Genomic DNA, 20,025 nt, shown 5'->3' with positions numbered 1-20,025 from the left:
TTACACACTCGCTCAAGTTTAAGTAGAATTTGCAAAAGTAAGTTGAATTGGAGCTTCTAATTCGGATGCAGCTTCGATTTATATAGGTCAAGGTATTAGGAATTTCTAGTCACGTGTATTTATTTAATGTTTATTTATTATTAGTGGGCTGTTGTAAGATTAAAACTACTCACGGCAACTATTAAATAATAATTGAAAACAAAAGGATAAAATACAATTTTGATATCAAATTCAAAAGTGACGAGATGAAACTACTAGCCTGGTTTCGTAGAAGTGTCTGCCTTTGTGAGTCGTGGTGCACACGTAAAATAGACTTAATTGCCCGCAAAAAGCACTTAGGTTAATAATGCTTAGAATTAAATGGGTATTAAAAAGTGAATAAAGGTAAGTGCTAAATATGTATATGTGGGTGGGTTGTTGTCAATTGGCTATAATCAATTCTTTAACTTCCCCATGTGTTGGTTTAGTTCTATTGATTGACTCATATAGCTATTACTGCGTTCGATTAGAGTAATAAAGCTACTTTAACAAAATGTAATATTGCTTGTACTCAATCTTTTATTAAATTGTAAAGTTGTTGAAATAGTGTTAAATGGATCGAGTTTTGCTACTGTTGACTGTTGGAAAATTCGATCCTATCAAAATTAGTTAATACTCCTACTAGCTAATAATAATGATAATAATAGGTTTTGCCTAATTAGCAGTAAAACAAGACTAATTTCCAAAACACCAATTAATATATATCAGTAAGATGTATAGGCCTTCTGTTTCCCAAGTCAAAACACCAATTAATAACCATATAATAATATCAAATTTTATACACAAAATTTATAAATTGAGATATGCATATATATACAACACGTTCAAGATTCATTTGATTATAAGATTTAAATTGCATATGCGTGTTTGAAGATATAAAATGCATTACAAACTTATGGATTATATGAGTCTGCGTGTTTCACTGAAAACTACATAACAAAGTTTCTATTATATTCCAGAAACATTTGATTTTGCGTATCCATTATATATAATACATATATTTCTCTCTCTATATAAAGATCTACCAAATATAATTACCCTTTTGAATATAGTATATATTTCTTCCATCTCCCAAATAACTTCATAGAAAGAAGAATCACGAGTTTTAAAAGGAAATTATTAACAAAAAAAATATTACTATAATCAGAACCGATCACCTACCCACCGGGGCAAATATAATGTGCTCACCGCTGATGTGGCAATTGTAATTAGAGTAAGATAATTTTAATTAGAATAAAATTTATTAATTCTCCTTCCTATTAACATTAACATATCAATGGTGGACACATTATTCTTACCCACGGTGGGTAGGTGCTCGATTTTGATACTATAATTTTAATATTGAAAATGATGAAAATGTATTACAATTATTAAGAGTAAATAAACTATTATTAATTAGTTGGAGCGGTGAATAATTATTTAATGAAATATTACGTGCTACCAAATCATAAGACACGTGTCTCTGAAATGTGTCGCAATAGTACTGAAATTAATATAACGACACAATATTACTGAAATTAAATATTCACTTTTAAATAATTTCAGTAAATTTAAAATACGTGTTACCATCAAATTACATAATTATTTTACCGAAAAATGAAACACATGTTTATTTGTGCAAGTGAGTAGAGAGAAAATAAATTAGTTTAAAAATTATAATTTTTTATATTTTTAAATCTTAAATCTATTTTCTATATATTATACATATCAAATTAAAGCATTTATCATAATTTTTAATTAGAGAAAAATATTAAATATCTTATCATAATTGAACGTACATAATTTTTCGAATGAAAGGATAAAGAAAAAGAATGAGAAGAAAAGATAAAGAGAAAAAAAAAATAGAAAAAACTTTGAAAAAATTAAATTTGTAAATTTTAATGGTAAAATGTTACTGTTAAAAAAAATATTTTGAAACTTTAAATAATTACGAATTTTTTCGTTTCAAATATATTTTTTATTATTTATACATTAAATTAAAGGTCTTATTATGATCTTTAATTTAAAATATATATTGAATATTATTTCATAAATTAAATTTAACGATTTTTACAAAAGACTCAAAAAAAGAGTAAAAAGAAAGAGAGGGAGACTTTTATGAAATTAAGAAATTGTTATTTTGTGTGTTAAGTGTGGTAGGTGAAAAAGTGAAAATGTGAATAAATGACAAATTTTTTGCCATTTTTAGAAACGTGTCATGCTTCGTAGGACAGATCAAAAAGGAAACTGTGTCATGCTTCGTGGACGGAGTATATGAATTAAGGTGTATGATGAATGGAATCGGGAGAGAAATTTTATTGGAAAGAATAACTTCTCAACTGTGTTTTCATATATTAGGGTGCATTATTTTTAAAAAAAATAGAAAATGATCGAGAAAATATATGTTTTCGTATGTTCTACGTATAGTGGATAATATTTTTGGGGCAATATGTTTTTTTTTCAAAAATTTTGTTTTTATTCTAATTCATGATAATGGTATTACGAGGTAGTGGTGTAATAATATTTTTTTATGTTTTCCTTCATAAAGAACATGCACATGATATATATATATATATATATATATATATATATATATATATTTAGGGAAAAGGTGCAGATTGACCCCTGAAGTAGTAGTCCCTATAGCGTATAACCCCTCTTACTCACTGTGTGTGCAATTAAACCCCTGAACTCCAAGAAAAGGGTGCAAATTCCCCCCTCTGACGAACGGCTGTTAACGACGTTAGGTCAGAGGGGGGAATTTGCACCCTTTTCTCGGAGTTCAGGGGTTTAGTTGCACACACAGTGACTAAGGGGGTTTTACGCTACAGGGGCTACTACTTCAAGGGCTAATCTGCACATTTTCCTTTCTTTTTTTTTAAATTATCTCTCATCTCTCTTTTCTCTCAAAAAGTCACGCACAAAAAAACAGGAAGCCCTCCTCCTCCAAAATCTGATCGCCGCCGCCGCTGATTTAAGCTCCGGCGAGGCTGGCCAAGGGCGCCGCACCTTTCCCTCTCTCCTAGGCCCTAAACCCCGGAGCTTTCTCGGCTGCACACGCTCAACGTCAAGGGCGAGCCCTAATTCCCTCCTTCGGTCCGAAATCGCCGCCGTGATATCCGGCAAACCGGTCGCCTACCGCCAATGACACCCACCACATGCTCTCTATCTCAATCTGTGATAGATCGCGAGCCCTAGCTTTTCTCGATGAGGAGTCGCCTCTTTCTCTCAAATACGACGAAATCGCCGCCACCGCTGCTAAAAGGCCGGCAAGCTGCCAATCCATGGCTCCAGTGCAGCCGCACCCGGCCGGAGAGCCGTCTCCTGCTCGATTATCCTCTGAAGAGGACGAAGGATTGAACCTTAGCACCGGCGTGCCTCCACCGCTCGAATCTCGAACGAAGAGCGCCGCGCACGCTCTCCATCACCACTGGCTGCTCTCTCTCAAACTTGCGGTCGTCCTCTGTGCTTTACTTCAACAAAAGACAGTGCGAAGGTCGCCCCCAAATCACGCCGCAGAAGCAAGCTTGCCGCCTCGAAGCTTCGCGAGTTTGTGATGTTTGGCAAGGCATCGGCGCCATCGCTAAATTTGACGCCTCTCACAATGTAACGATCATAACCTACTTATTTTCGCTATTTCTATATAATGTCGATTTGATGGATTAATTGTTTGTGTTGCTGATAAAAGATGATCCTACAACTTGTTGATTCAACCACCGTTAGCGGTGGTGCAGTGGCCGAGAGAGAAAGAGGGCTGAGTGAGAGAGATGAGAGTTAATTAAAAAAGGAAAAAGGTGCAGATTAGCCCCTAAAGTAATAGCCCCTATAGCCTAAAACCCCCTTTAGTCACTGTGTGTGCAACTAAACCCCTGAACTCCGAGAAAAAGGGTGCAAATTCCCCCCTCTGACCTAACGTCGTTAACAGCCGTTAGTCAGATGGGGGAATTTGCACCCTTTTCTCGGAGTTCAGGGGTTTAGTTGCACACACAGTGAGTAAGAGGGGTTATACGCTATAGGGGCTACTACTTCGGGGGCCAATTTGCACCTTTTCCCATATATATATATATATAGAAATGTGATGCTCACTGATGTAATTATACAAGCTATTCACCCAAAATTCCGAAGAGGTGGTCTTAAGTACAAACAAGTGTACCGTACAACTGAATTGACCCGCACTCAAATCATAATCCACATTCTGATTCGAACCCGCCTAAATCGTATAAATGACACTATTCAGTTATACAAATGACACTGCCTGTAGTTGACACTATTGTATTATACAAATGACATTGCGTATGAATGACACTATGTATAACTGACGCTAGGGGAAGGCTAAAATAAAAATCAAAGTTAGACTATAAAATAGGAACCATTTTCAGCCCTTGGATCATCAAGATCTACGGTTAATTCATCGCCTTGTTGGAATAATTTATGGTCCTGAGTTCGAATCCCATATGTATCAAAAAAATTAATTTTCGTCATTCATACATTTACACAGTGGATTCATGAGTTTTCTACATATAATTCATGCATTTTAGGGTTAAGGTGCAGATAGGCCCCTCAGGTGGAGGCCCTTAGAGCGTTTCAGTCCCCTTACTAACTGTGTGTGCAAATTGGCCCCCGAACTCAAAAAAACGGTGATGATCGGCCCCTCTGACTTAACACCGTTATAGGCCGTTAGTCAAGGGGGCGATCTGCACCGTTTTTTCGGAATTCAGGGGCTAATCTGCACCTTTTAACTTTTTAATTAATTCATCTCTCTCGCTCAAAATTTGATCGTCGTTGTCGCTGATTCAAGCTCCGGTGAGGCCGGCGGAGGGCGCCGCCCCTTTCTTTCTCTCTTGGGCCCTAAACCTCGGAGCTAGCTCGCTCGACTGCACACGCTTAGCGTCAAGGACGAGCCCTAATTCTCCCATTCCGTCGGAAATCGCCGCCGCAATATCCGGTGAACCCGCCGCCTGGCTTTTCTCGATGAGGAGTCGCCTAGCTTTTCTCGATAAGGAGTCGCCTCTTTCTCTCAAATCCGGCGAAATCCGGTGATAAAGGCCGACGATGCCCGTCGCCATCTACACTATCGGCGTGCTGTTGAAGAAGGACGCCTTCAAATCAGAGACCATGGCCAACATGATCTCGATCTCGATTGGGGTCACGATCACCGCCTACGGCGAGGCGAAGTTCGATTCGTTGGGGGTGATTCTGCAATTGGGGGCGGTGACGTTCGAGGGAGAATTCGAGTTTCCATTTCGATTATGTGATTTTCGGGAGCAATGACGCCGATTTGGAATTCCCGATTTGGGGCTTGGGAACTTGATTTCGTGATTTTCCTCATCTGACGGCGATTGACGCCGGAAAAGTTGGTCGGAGAAGACGAGATGTGATTTTTTTTTAATGAACGGTGTGCAGATTAGCCCCCGAACTCCAAAAAGGGAAAATGTGCAGATTAGCCCCTGAACTCCAAAAAAACGGTGCAGATCGCCCCCTCTGACTAACGGCCCATAACGGTGTTAAGTCAGAGGGGGCGATCTGCACTATTTTTTTTAGTTCGAGGCCCAATCTGCACACACAGTTAGTAAGAGGACTGAAATGCTCTAAGGGTCTTCACTTGAGGGGCCTATCTGTACCTTAACCCTACATTTTAATTAGTTTATAGTTTATAGTTTAAGAGGAGTTTTCTCAATAGCCCTCCCCACAGACACTATTTAGAAATATAAATGACACTTTCTATAATTGACACTATAAGATTGTAAATGACACTATAACATTTTTAAAAAGTTATAATATCATTTTTTTAACCGAATAGTGTCAATTATAAGCATTATTATTTGTATACTCGAATAGTGTCATTTATACGATTTAGGTCAAAATGATGGTTCGGATCAATATGCAAATCAGAGTTTGGATGCGGATCAACTCAGTTGTACGGTACACCCGATTGTACCTAAGTTTTTATGAATCCAAAATCTATACGAGAGAAGGCAACGGTGTAATGCATACATTAATTGGTCAAGCCAATAAAACGCTACTTGTGAACTGCAACTTGGGTCTTATAAATGTGATGTTTGTCATAGTCGATGTGAAATCAGAAGCGACTTTTCATAGGCAATTTGCTCATTGCAACCTAATATTCACTCACTCTTACTTGATAATGTTCATCACCATTTAAAGATATAATTCAAAACGCTCCACCTGCAACAATCAATCACATTCGTTGTGGTGACCATTTATATTTTATTATAGTTTGGGCGCAATATGCAGTGACTTCTATTGTCAACATGCTATCTAGATAAAAGCAATAAGTAACGTGTGGGCAGTGGGGAGACGTTTTGCGCGGCTGATGCAAGAAGTTTTGAAGAATTTATTCAGGGGAACGATTTGGAGGAAATTAAAACTCAAGGCCGGAAGTTTACTTGGCACAAACCAAATGGAAAGTGCAAGAGTAAGATTGATCGCTTCCTCGTTAATGAGAATTGGCTGGCTGCTTGGGAACGGACGTCGGCACGAGGACTTCAACGTTCAATTTCGGATCACTGTCCGATTATTCTCACTACAAGATCGGAGGATTGGGGACCAAGACCTTTTCGGTTCCTCAATGCATGGGTGAATCATTCGGAGTTCGAGGAGATGGTCAAGCAGGTTTGGACAGGGACTAAGGTGGGGGGATGGAGATTTTTTGAGGTTAAGGAGAAACTAAAGAAACTAAAAGAGGCCTTGAAGGTGTGGAATCGGACATCTTTCGGTGAGATTGATCACAAAATTAAAGAACTTCAGAAGGAACTTCAAGAGAAAGATAAGGTGGACGAACAGAGAGGTCTTCAAGAATCAGAGGTGATTAAGAGAAATGAGATTCAAGCCCTGCTCTCCCTTCAACTGAAGAATAAACAGATGATGCTGCAACAGAAAGCCAAAATCAAATGGCTCAAAGAGGGAGACATTAATTCGGGTTTTTTCCATAGGGCAATTCGTGGGAGACGTGTTAAAAACGAGATTGGCGGAATGCTCTTTGATAACTCGTGGATATCTAAACCGGAAGAGGTTAAAGCAAGAGTGAGAAATCATTTTGAAGCTTTTTTCAAAAGGAATGAACGACTGATGCCCGATTTCCCCCTGGACTTCATGAGGAGGAAAATTTCAAATGACGAGAGGCAGTGGCTGATCAGGGATTTTGATCTGGACGAGATTAAAGAAGCAGTTTGGAGCTGTAGTGGAGACAAGAGTCCGGGACCCGATGGATTTAACTTCACATTCTGGAGAGCGGCGTGGCACGTGGTTAAAGAGGACTTACTCCAGGTTTTGAAGGAATTTCATGAAAGCGGCAAAATACCGAAAGGTGGTAACGCCTCTTTTATTGTTTTGATTCCGAAGAAAGAAGGGGCTGGGTCGCTCGATGATTTTCGCCCAATTTCTCTTATCACTAGCTTGTTCAAAATTGTGGCTAAAATCCTGGCTGAGAGATTGAAGAGGGTTATGGGGTCGATCATTTCCGATAATCAAAGTGCTTTTGTCAAGGGTAGCTTCATCCTAGATGGGGTGGTTATCCTGAATGAAGCTATTTTTGAGGCAAAAAAGAAGAGAGTGGGCCGTATTTTCTTCAAGATTGACTTCGCAAAAGCATACGACTCTGTGCAATGGGATTTCTTGGATATGCTTCTAGATCGACTTAACTTTGACGGAGTTTGGAGGAAGTGGATTAAAGGGTGTCTGGAATCTGGAATGGCAAGTGTATTGGTGAACGGGTCATCGACGGGAGAATTCAAAATGGAGAGAGGTTTGAGACAGGGTGACCCATTGTCACCTTTCCTGTTCCTTATCGTGGCGGAAGGCCTTAACGAGTTCATTGAAAGAGCAACGGAGAGGCAGTTCCTGGTCCCGGCGAAGATTGGCAAGGATAAAGTGCCCATTTCACATCTACAGTACGCGGACGATACTATCTTCTTGTTGGAGGCAGATGACAAGAATATGGAGAGCGTAAAAAAACTCCTGATTCTCTTTCAGTTCGCCTCGGGTTTAGCTGTAAATTTCGACAAAAGTTGTCTTCTGACAGTGGGAGTGGATGAGGCAGTTGAGAGGAGATGGGCATCGCTCCTCATGTGCAAGATCGGTTCCTTTCCGTGCAACTACTTGGGTACTAAAGTGGGGGGGCGCAGCAATGGTGTTGGAGATTGGAAGTTTTTGATTGAAAAAGTTTCAAACAAAGTGGCAAGCTGGAAGAAGAGACACCTTTCATTGGCAGGGCGAATTACTCTAGTCAAGTCGGTGTTGCAATCCATCCCGGTATATCAATTATCCCTCGCTTTCATACCTAAAGCGGTGATTAAGGAACTTAATTCACTGTTCACCAAATTTTTGTGGGGAGGAGGCACACAGATGGGGGGTATCACTTGGTTCAAGTGGAATGCCTTGTGCCTAAACAAGGATTCAGGAGGTCTGGGGTTTCGGAATATCGATTGGTTTAATCAGGTCCTGTTAAGTAAGTGGCTCTGGAGATTTTTAGGGGAGGGGAAAGCTCTGTGGGTAAGGGTGATCAAATCGATTTATGGGGGGCTAGTGTGGGGGGAAGGGGGTGAATGTTCGGTGGCGGGAAGAGGTGGACAGAAAGGGTGGTGGCAGAAAATTGTGGATAAGGTAGGAGGAAGGAGAGATCGGTGGTTCATCAATAATTTGAGGCGAAGAATTGGGGATGGGCTTGATACCAGCTTTTGGGAGGATGTGTGGGCGGTTGACAAACCCCTTAAGTTTGTGTTTCCGAGACTGTATAATTTGAGCCTGAACAAGAAAAGGCTGGTTGGTGAAAGTGGATTTTGGGAAGGAGGGTCGTGGGTGTGGAGGGTGGAGTGGAGGAGGGAGTTAAGGGAGAGGGAGAAAGGGTTTGCGGAGGATCTCCAGTTGGTTATAGCTGATTTTGTTCCTTGTGTAGATGTAATAGACGGATGGAACTGGAAGGCGACACCAGATGGATGCTTCACAATCAAGTCGGCATATGAAATTGTGGCAAAAACAAGAGAGGAGCAACAAGTTTTACCTTTGGAGATGGCAAAGGTTTGGAAGGCCCCAACACCAAATAAAGCCAAGGTGACGGCATGGAGATGTCTTAGAAACAGATTGGCAACATGTGATAATCTGAGTAGAAGAAATGTCCAGATCAGCGTGGAGGAGAGATGGTGCAATGCCTGTGTTTCTAGTGAGGAAACGACGGAACACCTGTTCCTCTATTGTCCTAAAGCAGCGGCGGTGTGGGACCAGATCTTTCAATGGCTTGACATCAAAACGGCAAATCCGAGAGGTATTTTTCAACACTTCATTTCTTTCATTGCGGCTGGAAAAAAGAAGAGAGAAAGAAGACTGCTTAAAGCTTTGTGGGTGGGAACAGTGTGGTTGCTCTGGGAAAGCAGGAATGATAGTCGTTTCCGGGACAAGGCTTGGGATATTGATAGACTTGTTTTACAGATTAAGGGGAGACTTTGGAGTTGGAACGAGGCCTACAAAATCGTGGAGTTAGGAATTACTTTTACTTCTTGGTGTTCCAAAGACTTCAAACTTGTTTTGTTGTTTTGATTGGCATTCCTGATGCCTTGATCCCTTTTCTTTTAATAAAATTTTTACTTTACTGATCAAAAAAAAAAAAAAAACATCAATATCAAATTAATGTACATAATTATATAACGTCAATTTGATTAATATTCAACTCAATTAGTAGTATCCACATGATTAAGATGGAATGGAAAGTCAACTATCAGATAAGAGTCAGAGGATCGTTTGCGGTATATAATACTGGTAGTATTATTTTCTTTCTCAATCCAATCAAGGTAAAACTAAGAAAGACAGTAAGTCAAGTGATTTAGAAGATACAGAAAATGGCTCTTTGGCGCGTAGCAATCGAATCCACTTGTATACAAAATATGGTTGGCTTATACTAAAGATATATAAGAGTGTTTTTTTTTTTGAATTACATTGAGGTAATATATATAATTAATAAGCTAATATACCTCATGCTAACGGGACCTCTACACCATATAAAGGTGGAAAATACTATACCGCACACAGATGAGATCACTACACCACACAAAGATGAAAAAATACACCACACGCACGCGAAACTGAACCCAAGACCTCTTGCAAATGAGTTATTATTATTTTTTTTTAAATCTTTTTCTTTATTAAGTTGAGGGAAGGGAGTGGAGATTGAATCCCAGTCTCTCACCCTCTAGACATAAGGGTTAAGAATTATTAATTGTCCAGATTTGATAATAAATGTTACTCCCTTCGTCCCAGCGAAGGTGAAACGTTTCTTTTGGACACAAGATTTAAGGAGCTAGTGTTTAGTGAAAAAGTGAAATGAAAAAAAAAAATGAAAAAAGTAAAATGAAAGAGAGGGTGAATGAAAAATAGTTTTAATTTATTCCAAAATGGGAAATAATAATTCAATTTCATTGGGACAGTCCAAAAAAGAATACAACTTCATTACGTTGGGACGGAGGGAGTAATATATATGAATAGAATATCCTAAAACTATCCAAGCATAAATCAGGTTATCTTAGATATTCAGAATTATTATAGTTAAATGAATATGTTACATATTGAAACTGTTGAAAATTTGAAAAAAAAAATCATAAATTTTTGATTAGGCGTATTTCATATGTATATTTTGGATGCTTTCGAGTGATTTCTATGCTTTTGGTGCGACATTTTTCATCAAAAATATCCGGCGGTCACTGTCAGCCGGTATGTCCACACTCGGCAGATTGCCGCAAGCAAAATCATATTCCAAAGGATTGGCAAGAATTTTTTTAATTAGAGCCTTCAAGTAACACACAAAATTTGAAAATTAATTTGAGAAAATACTTAACTAAAAAATAAATGAATAAAATTCAAACTAAAAGCAATTGTTTTAATCCTAAAGAATAAATATAAACTCCAACAATTAAGAAAGGATTTCAATAATCAATTAAGTTCACCCCAGTGCTTCTTTAATCATTGTCGAAATGAACAAAATTAGCTAAAACTCATATAAATTAAATCAAATAAAAATAAATAAGAAATTATGAGATGGAAAAATAAAGAAAAGAAAACTTGAATAAGGTTGAAAGCAATTCATGTCCAGGTTTCTACCTTATATATAAAGGTTAAAACCCAAATCTAATACTCCCTCCGTCCGCCAAGATTATGTCACTTTCATGTACAAATTGTACATGAAAGTGACATAATCTTGGCGGACGGAGGGAGTACTAAATAGATAAGGCAAACAATCCTTAACAAATAACTTCAGGCCCAAAAACAGAATTAAATCCAGTCCACTGAAAGATAAAAAAAGAAGATATCAGCTTGCAATTTTTATGTAGCATAACTTTTTCTTAATAACATGACTATAAAATTCTTCTCAAAATCAACATTTTCTCCAAAACCTATCAAAACATCAAAGAAATTAATTAAAATTGAATTTATATCTAAAGTTAATATTTAGCATAAATTAAGCATAGAATCACCCGAAAATACTCAAAATATGCGTACAAAATACGCCTAATCAGTATTTTAGGCAAAAAAAACTTAATAAGTTGACTTGTTAGAGTTTTGAATATACAGAGAACTAGAGGAGCATTCAAAGGGGAAAAAAGGTCTATCCAAATCATCCATTTCCAACATCTTTTTAACCTTTTTGAAGGTACTCCTCAAAATTTCTTTGGTCACCGAAAGTGATTGGGCGTGTTATGAGTGGAATAAGGGACTCATCTTTTATGCGAGTGTTAAAATAATTAAAGTGGAGTAAGGGCTCCACCTATTTTTATTAAAAATATAAATGGATACCAAAATGTGTGGTGGTCGTCGTATCCACCAAATAATTCTTGCACTGGCTAAGAATTAAAATAGTATAGTAGTAACAGGGTCGATCCACAGAGAACGAGTAAAAATATTCAATTTCCTAAAGATCTAATTTTTCTGTGATGCCACCATACCTTTAATTGAAGAGAATTAGTATAAACTAAGAAAATAAACAAAACACGAAAATATTCTAGAAAACAATTAAGGAAAGGTAACTCGGCTCGAATAAATTCATATCAATTTAATACTCTGTTCATCGACTCAAAGATGAATTAATCCCTATCAACCAATCAGTTATAGGATACCGTGAACGCAACGGACGTACCCCAATTCCTATTTACTGTGTCGATAAACAGCTGGAGACGCCAGACCTGCTTATTTTCCTTATTAAAATATAACCTAGCTGGACACGCCAGACCTAATTTAATATTCTAATAGCATTAAGATACCTAGATTTAATATTCTAATAGCATTAAGATGAAGGAACCCAATTTAGACCAATTATCCTAGATACGCTAGTAATAATTAATCCACCAATTTATTCCTACTACAAACACGGTAGCTTTATCACTAATCAGCCATATTCCAACAATTACGGATTGGGGGAACCAATTGATTGTAATCCAATTTAACCTAAGTTGATCAGACTTAAATAAAATCAGAATTAATATTAAACACAAGGAATAAATCGGAATCAATAGGAATCAATTATATGAACAATTAGGTCTCACAGATTATTAAATCAATACTTCATTGTTCTCGCCGAATTAAGAATTTAGCTACTCATTGTAGTGGGCAAAATTCGTCAACTTGGCTCAAGCCCAATTAACCTTCCAAGCTGGACTAATGAGCTAAACAGCCCGGTCAGTCCAGCCCGACAAACTTCGAACCAACTTGGAACAATAACGAGGCTGACCCATTTACTTAAGAAAACTTGTTCGCCCAGCCTGATAAGTCAAGTTATACTTATCTCGAGATCAACCTGGACCGACCCAGGATGACTATCCCACTTCAAGTCCAACTTGTCTCAATAGTCCGGTTGAAGAACTCACACTTAGCCCAAACCCATCAAGTTAGTTCGCCAACCTGGCATGACCCTAAAAAGTCAAATTGGCCCAACAGATTGGTCCATCTAGCCCGGAAAGCTATAGACCGACTTGAGTCCACAACCAAGCTGGATATATTGCATGTGGCCCAATGGTTATTGACAACCTAGAAAGACAAAGTTACAAGGCCCAGCCGTCAAACCCTAAAACACGTTTTCCACCAAGCTGACACGATCAGACGGGTAAATCTTTGTGATCCCGTCCAAATCGCAACAACCCGAGAGATAAGGGCCTTGACGAGGCCAAATTGTAGAAACCCTAGCGGCTGGATGTCCACTATATAAACAGCCCGACTAGGTCATCAAAAGGACACGACGAAAAAAATCTTACTTGCTATCGACTCCTAGAATTCTCTCTACCCCGCCGCCTAGCCAACTTGGCCTATCTCCGCCTCCCATATTCCATTATCACAACACATTGTCACCGTTTCCACCCTCCGACGCCGCTTACAGCCTGGAATAACCGCACACTCCAGCCTGCTTTTCTCTCTTATTTCAATTTGCTTATCATTCTATTTTGCTATTCCGCTACTGACTTGAGCGTCGGAGGCTCTACGGTCGACACCCCACCCGGTGTTCAACCTAGGGCTCTTACGTGTTCTTGTGTTGACAGGTTGCTAGTGCCCAATCTATCCGGACGTGCAGACGTCATCATTAATTGTAGATTTTAACCTCTACACTCATGCTATTGAAATTAAACACAATAAAATATAAAGAACGCATAAATAATAATCTAAGAATTGAAAGAACTGAAATATTATAAATCAACGAATCAATCTAACTAAGAAATTAAAATAAAACCAAGAACAAAATCTCATGGAACCGTCAATCTCTAATTCCCAGGCGCCACTATCTAATGTCTCCCGTCCAAGTCTCTCGCCGCCAAAGTCTGTTACGTGCTAAAAGAAAGGGTTGATTCCTCAAGTAAAGAAAACCTCATGCCTTCAAATACCTCTCGTCACTTTAACTAATGGGCTTAAGAAAATAATTCAAATACTAGCCCACTAACTAATGACTAACTTATTAAAGGAAAATAAAAGGGAAATTATATAAAATTCCTTAAAAATCTTTAATTCCTAGCATGCTTTGTATTTTTCACAAATATGCATTCAAATTTCAATTCATTTTCTTCTTCATCTACTCAACTCCATCAATATCGAATTCTTCAATTCCTACACTAAAAATCACTTAATTGTATATATTAAATTCAATTAAAACACAAAATAATTCAAGAATGTGAACAATTAAAATACACACATCAAATATCCTCACACTTGAATCATGCTTGCCCTCAAGTATGAAGTGAAGACTAAACTCAATTCTCAATCATTATTGTTCACACATCTTAATCCCCTCAAGACACAACACAAAAGACTCAACGAAAGAAAGAAAACTACAGAAGACCAACACAAACACGACCCAACGAAACATAAAACAGCCAAGTAAAACCAAATAGCCTTTGTTCACAAACTTCCCTTGCCAAAGCAAAACCAAGCAACTCACAAGGTAATTCTCAACTATCAAATAACAATTTGAAATCATAAAAAAATGGATCATTATCATCAACTTGGTCAAAATTGGGCAAAAATCAAATATATCTCACGGATTTCACTCATTCACTCCCTACACTAATTCCGGACAGCCACTCATAGACATGTTTCACGCAATCGCGATATATAGTGGTCACTTTATAACTCAAGAAGGTCTTTTCTCATTTGGCGTAATGGGGTTAGAGACCATTCATAAATTTGGAAGGATCTAAATGGGGTACTTAGGCTTCAGAAAATAAGAACAAAGTATCATTCATGTTCAAACCGAATCATCATCCATAAACAATAAGAATCTCAGGAAAACCAACTAACTCATCCTTGGGTAAGAACATCATGTATCAGATTGTATGCTCAACTCGACTTAGGTGCAATCTTTTTTCTTTTCTCTTTCTTTCTTTTTCTCTTTATTTTTTCATTTTTTTTTCTTTTTTTTCATTTTTTTTCAGCACCTTTCTTTCTCAATTTGGAACAAATGTACAGCACACATCAGAGTACAACCCAATAATAATCAACACAAACAATCAATTGCAGTTGTTGTCTTTGTTTGGCCAAACAGACTGGATATTCAACTTTTCAGAACAGAAAATTCAGCACAAAGTTTCGTTTGGGCATACTGAACGTATACAGATATCTTTCCTCTATAAATCAGCCGAGATGAATTTTCAAATTTGAAACATGCATAATAGGGCCAAAAGAAGGTCAAAACAGGTCTTGGCTAAAATATCAGGATAAAAAAATCAGGCTAAAAACAGGCCTTGGCTAAAATATCTCATCCTCTATTTTCACTTTTTTTTTATTATTGAGAAAAAAAGCCATGTATATAAATCAGGATAAAAAAAATATCTTGAGCATAAAATACAAATTTCCAATTATATCTCTATTAAATATTCTTATATACTTATAAGAAAATATTAATTCATTAGATATTCTACTAAATCTATTTGATATATATAGTAGCTATTTGATAAAGGTTATAAATAAATATCTTTATCCAATAAAATATATTTTGAATTGATTCATTAGATATACATTAAAGTTCTATCCTATTTCATCTTCTACTACATATTAAAAAAAATATATTCATTTATAATTTAAAAAAAAAATTCTACACGAATATATCAATTATTAGACCTATATAAAAATTCTATATGGAGTACATATGGTTTTTGTTGTTGATTTTATATCGTGTGTTGATTTTGTGTCTTTCCATTTGAGCCATATGGATGTTGTTTATTTTTTTTTCTTTCTGTTTTCAATTATTTAGGATATATGGAGAACATATATAAATATTTTTTAATACTTTTAAATAAGGGACCATAATGAATTAAAATATTTATTTATTTATTTTGCTAAAGTTGTATGAATATTTATAAAAAAATCACATTTAACCAAATAAGTACTAGTAAATTAAAGGGGTTATTGCCATAAAATACATCAAGTTTGCTAATTTTCTGATTTATATCATCACCTTTTTTTTAGCCAAAAAAATACATGAATTTATAATTTATTTGTAATTATCCCACAGTGAATATTTCCGGCGAAATCGAAACTTATGTGTCATTTACGTAGCTTATGTGGCACTGACGTGGCCTTTAATTTATTTGTTTGAGAATGATCCCCCATCCCCACCCAGACCGTCTTCTTCCCCCCCTCCCCAGCGACCGTCCTCTTCCTCTTCCTCTCCCCCACCCAAACCCCTCTGCCGCCCACCCCCACCCCCAGACCGTCCTCTTCCCCCCCTCCCCCCCAAACGACCGTCCTCTTCCTCCCCCCACCCAAACCCCTCCGCCCCTTACCCCCAACGGCCAACCTAAGTACCCAACAGACCGTCTCCCTCCACCACTCCCGTCGCCGCCGCTTCTCTTGCTCAGCGGGCGGAGCCCTTCCCTTCCCCCAACCCCGCCGCCACTACTTCCCCTCTCGATCTCTGTCGCCTTCACCCAAAATCTTCCAATTTGCAGATCTATAATTGAGCATGGTGAAATTGGTGGTTTTGGTCGAGTTTTTGAAGAAATTGGTGGTTTTGGTCGAGGAGAGGAACTGGAGGGCGACGGAGGTCGAGCTCTGTTGGTGGAGGAGGGCGGCGGAGAGGGGGCTCTGCTGGTCGGGGAAGGCGGCGGAGAGGGGGCTCGCCGGGCCGAACATCGGGTGCGTGCAGAGGATATCGAAATGGTCGCGAGGGAGAAGAGGAGAGCGACGAGTTGAATTGAAGAGAAGGAAGCCATAGCTGCGCGTGTGTCTGTGTCTCTGTGTGTGTGTATGTGTGTGTGTGAGATAGAGATAGAGATAGAGATAGAGATAGAGATAGAGATAGAGGCGGTAAGAGAGAGAGTGAGACAGAGGATGAGAGGGCGGCGGCGGCGACGCTGCCGTCGCCGGAGAGAAGGAAGAAGGGGGAGGGTTGTGCATGTGTGTGTGCGGCGCAGTGGGTGTGTGTGTGTGTTAGAGAGAGAGAGAGAGAGAGAGAGAGAGAGTGTATGTGTGATTTGGCATCTCCGGCAGTCATGTTGGCAATCCGATTGCCACCTCAGATTAATTTGGGCGAAATTATAAATGGTGGGATAATTACAAACAAATTATAAATTCATGTATTTTTTGGCAAAAAAAAAAACGTGATGATATAAATCAGAAAATTAGCAAACTTGATGTATTTTATGACAATAACCGCTAAATTAAAATAAGATGTACACAAATTTTGAAATCAAATTCGGTGGAGCAATTTTTTTGAGCCTATAAAATCAGATGCTGTCCAGCACCAATCATCCATTTCCAACATCTTTTCAACCTTTTTGAAGGCGCTCCTCAAAATTTCTTCTGTCACCGAAAGTAACATGGAATAATCGGCATCAACTTATTCAAGAAGCAGCGAATAAAGTCACTAATTATAGCATCAATCACAGCTCATCATCTCTATTTCGATCTTTGCACATTATCATATATTCTTATTTGCTTCAAGAAATTAACAGTCGTTAACCCTAAAGAAATCAAAGATGAACTGTTGCAGGCCAAGAAAATCAAGAAACTCATCATCGCCCACTCATGTTCAACAAACATCAAACCAAGAAATAATACTCCCACAAAACAACACTAATAGTACTAACGTAAGACATGATCTTCTCCTGAGAATCCCAGGATGCAGGGTTCATCTCATGGACGAGGGCCAAGCCGTCGAGCTCGGCGCCGGCGACTTCGAGCTCCAGCGAGTATCCGACGGCAACGTGGCGCTGGCCACCGCCGTTAAAGTCGGGGCGGAGCTCCAGTGGCCGCTGACCATGGACGAGCCGGTGGTGAAGCTTGACGCTCTGCACTACCTCTTCTCGCTGCCGATGAACGACGGCCGCCCTCTCAGCTACGGCGTGGCCTTCGCGGAGACAAGCGGCGGTGCTTTGGGGCATTTGGATGCGTTTCTGACGGAGAATTGCTCGTTCACGGCGGGCCCGAGTTCGTCGGGAAAGAGAAGTGGCGATATCGATTGGAAGGAGTTTGCGCCGGCGGTGGATAGTTATAACAGTTTGTTGGCGAAGGCTATCGCCGGAGGCACCGGACATATTGTTAGGGGTATCTTCAAATGCAGCAATGCTTACACCGATAAGGTACCATCCTTTTATTTTGTGTGCTAAAAAAAATTATTTCCTCCGTCAACGAAATATTGTCATAAGGGAGGGAAGCACATGTTTTAAAATAAAATTGTGTCGTTTAAGATATCGTTTCAAAGGGTTCAAGGGAATGAACTCGGAAGCCGCCACAGGCCGGTTAATTTTAATCAGAATTGGAGCCGTGAACAACTATAGTGGATGAATGCGTATCACAATCCAAAATTCATGATGAAGGTACAAGATAGGAGTATAATCGAATCGAATCAAATTGAATATCGTCACACTCAAATTTGATTATCTAGTTAGAGTATTGAACTTTGTTTTATCAAATACATTAAAAGTCTCACGAGCTTAATCGAGCTCAAATGAACTCTTTAAATTTAGATTTGTATTTAAAATATTAATTATTTCTTTTGAAAATAAATAATTTTATTCATAATAATATAATATAATAATTGTTTTCCAACAACAAATAGAGTTCATTAGAGATTTAAATATAAGTTGTACCTATTAATAATTTTAATTATATTTTTAAACTAAATAATTTACGAGCTTATTCACAAGCTATCGATCCGAATCCATATTCAAGCTTAATTTGTTTCATTAACGAACTTCACAAATAAATTTGAACGAGTTTTTATCGAACCTAGCACTGAATAGCTCACTAGAGTTTGTTTACCGCCCTTGATCCACGTAGAAATAAGATGAAAACTTGATGGCAAAATAAGCTTTAGTTGCATCTTCTTAATAAAAGACAATGGATTCTTAACAGGTGCAGAAAGGAGGGGAAACAATCCTTATTCGCGCAGTCGAGGAGAATAACACAGTACCACCAAACCAAATTCAAAAAAGCAATAGCAATGGACCAAATCAAAGCAAGGGCTCCCTCAACAAAAGCTTGAAACGGTTTGTATCGTCTCTCACAATAGTCCATGAAAATGGAAAATACAAAATTTTATATATCAAAAAGTTATTTGAGTTAAAATATACATGAAAATAGACATTTACGAAGATAAAAAAAAATTACTAATACAGATTAAAAAAAAAAGAAGATAAAATAGTCATTTTTTATTAATTACTACTATTCCCTTTGTTCACGAAATGTTATCCTAAGGGAGGAGTTTTAAGAAAATTTATGTTGTTTATTTAGTTAGTGGAGAAAGGGGCCCACAAATGAAGAAAAATTGAAAAAGTTAATTAAGTTAGTGAGTAAAGAAAGAGACCCACAAATTTACTTAAATTATATTAGGGCAACTTTTTTTGGACGGACCAAAATGATAAATTAGAACAACATTTCATGGACGGATGGAGTATTTTTTTATCTCAAAATAAGCAGTATTTTATTAGTGGACTCATATATAGTTTGCGGCAGCGCGAGGAAATTGTCGAAGATGACAGAGAAATTGAGCAAAAGCACGCTTAGTGTAGTTGAGGGTGCTTCTGGTTCAGTGATGGCGCCAATTGTTAAATCTCGACCTGGAAAGGCCTTCTTGTCTATGGTGCCTGGAGAGGTGCTCTTGGCTTCCCTTGATGCACTTAGTAAGTTCCTTTCAAAACTTGTGTGATTGCATATGAGTACACAATATTTCTTGTAAATGTTTAAAATGAGTTTGTGAATCCACAGACAAAATAATGGACGCAGCTGAAGCAGCTGAAAAGCAAGCAATGCAAGCCACCTCCGGCGCCGTCACAACGGCCGTCACTAATAGGTACGGGGAGAGCGCTGGAGAGACGACGGAGCACGCGTTTGCAACGGCAGGGCATTGTGCGGCCACTGCTTGGAATGTTGTCAAGATAAGGAAAGCCATCAACCCTGCCTCTGCAACATCAACAGGACTGCTCAACAATGCTTCTAAATCGTTTAACAAATAAATATCTCTACGACTGTCGTATGGAGTTACAATCTATATTTGTAGATCTATAAGATTCCTCAAATAAGTTC

The 20,025-nt window shown here is 38.3% G+C and overlaps 1 protein-coding gene across 1 annotated transcript; it reads left to right on the top strand.

Moving 5' to 3' along the window:
- Positions 1–17,267: 17,267 nt before the first annotated feature.
- Positions 17,268–20,018, top strand: LOC131003638 (senescence/dehydration-associated protein At4g35985, chloroplastic-like). The gene is made up of 4 exons (XM_057930172.1): positions 17,268–18,080; positions 18,856–18,989; positions 19,456–19,622; positions 19,708–20,018. Exons 1-4 carry the CDS (start codon positions 17,478–17,480, stop codon positions 19,953–19,955), a joined length of 1,152 nt encoding a protein of 383 aa, XP_057786155.1. The 5' UTR covers positions 17,268–17,477; the 3' UTR covers positions 19,956–20,018.
- Positions 20,019–20,025: the final 7 nt, after the last annotated feature.

Source organism: Salvia miltiorrhiza, unplaced genomic scaffold (genome assembly GCF_028751815.1).
Source record: "Salvia miltiorrhiza cultivar Shanhuang (shh) unplaced genomic scaffold, IMPLAD_Smil_shh original_scaffold_251, whole genome shotgun sequence".
NCBI classification, from domain to species: domain Eukaryota; kingdom Viridiplantae; phylum Streptophyta; class Magnoliopsida; order Lamiales; family Lamiaceae; genus Salvia; species Salvia miltiorrhiza.
This window is presented reverse-complemented; position numbering and strand designations above follow the sequence as displayed.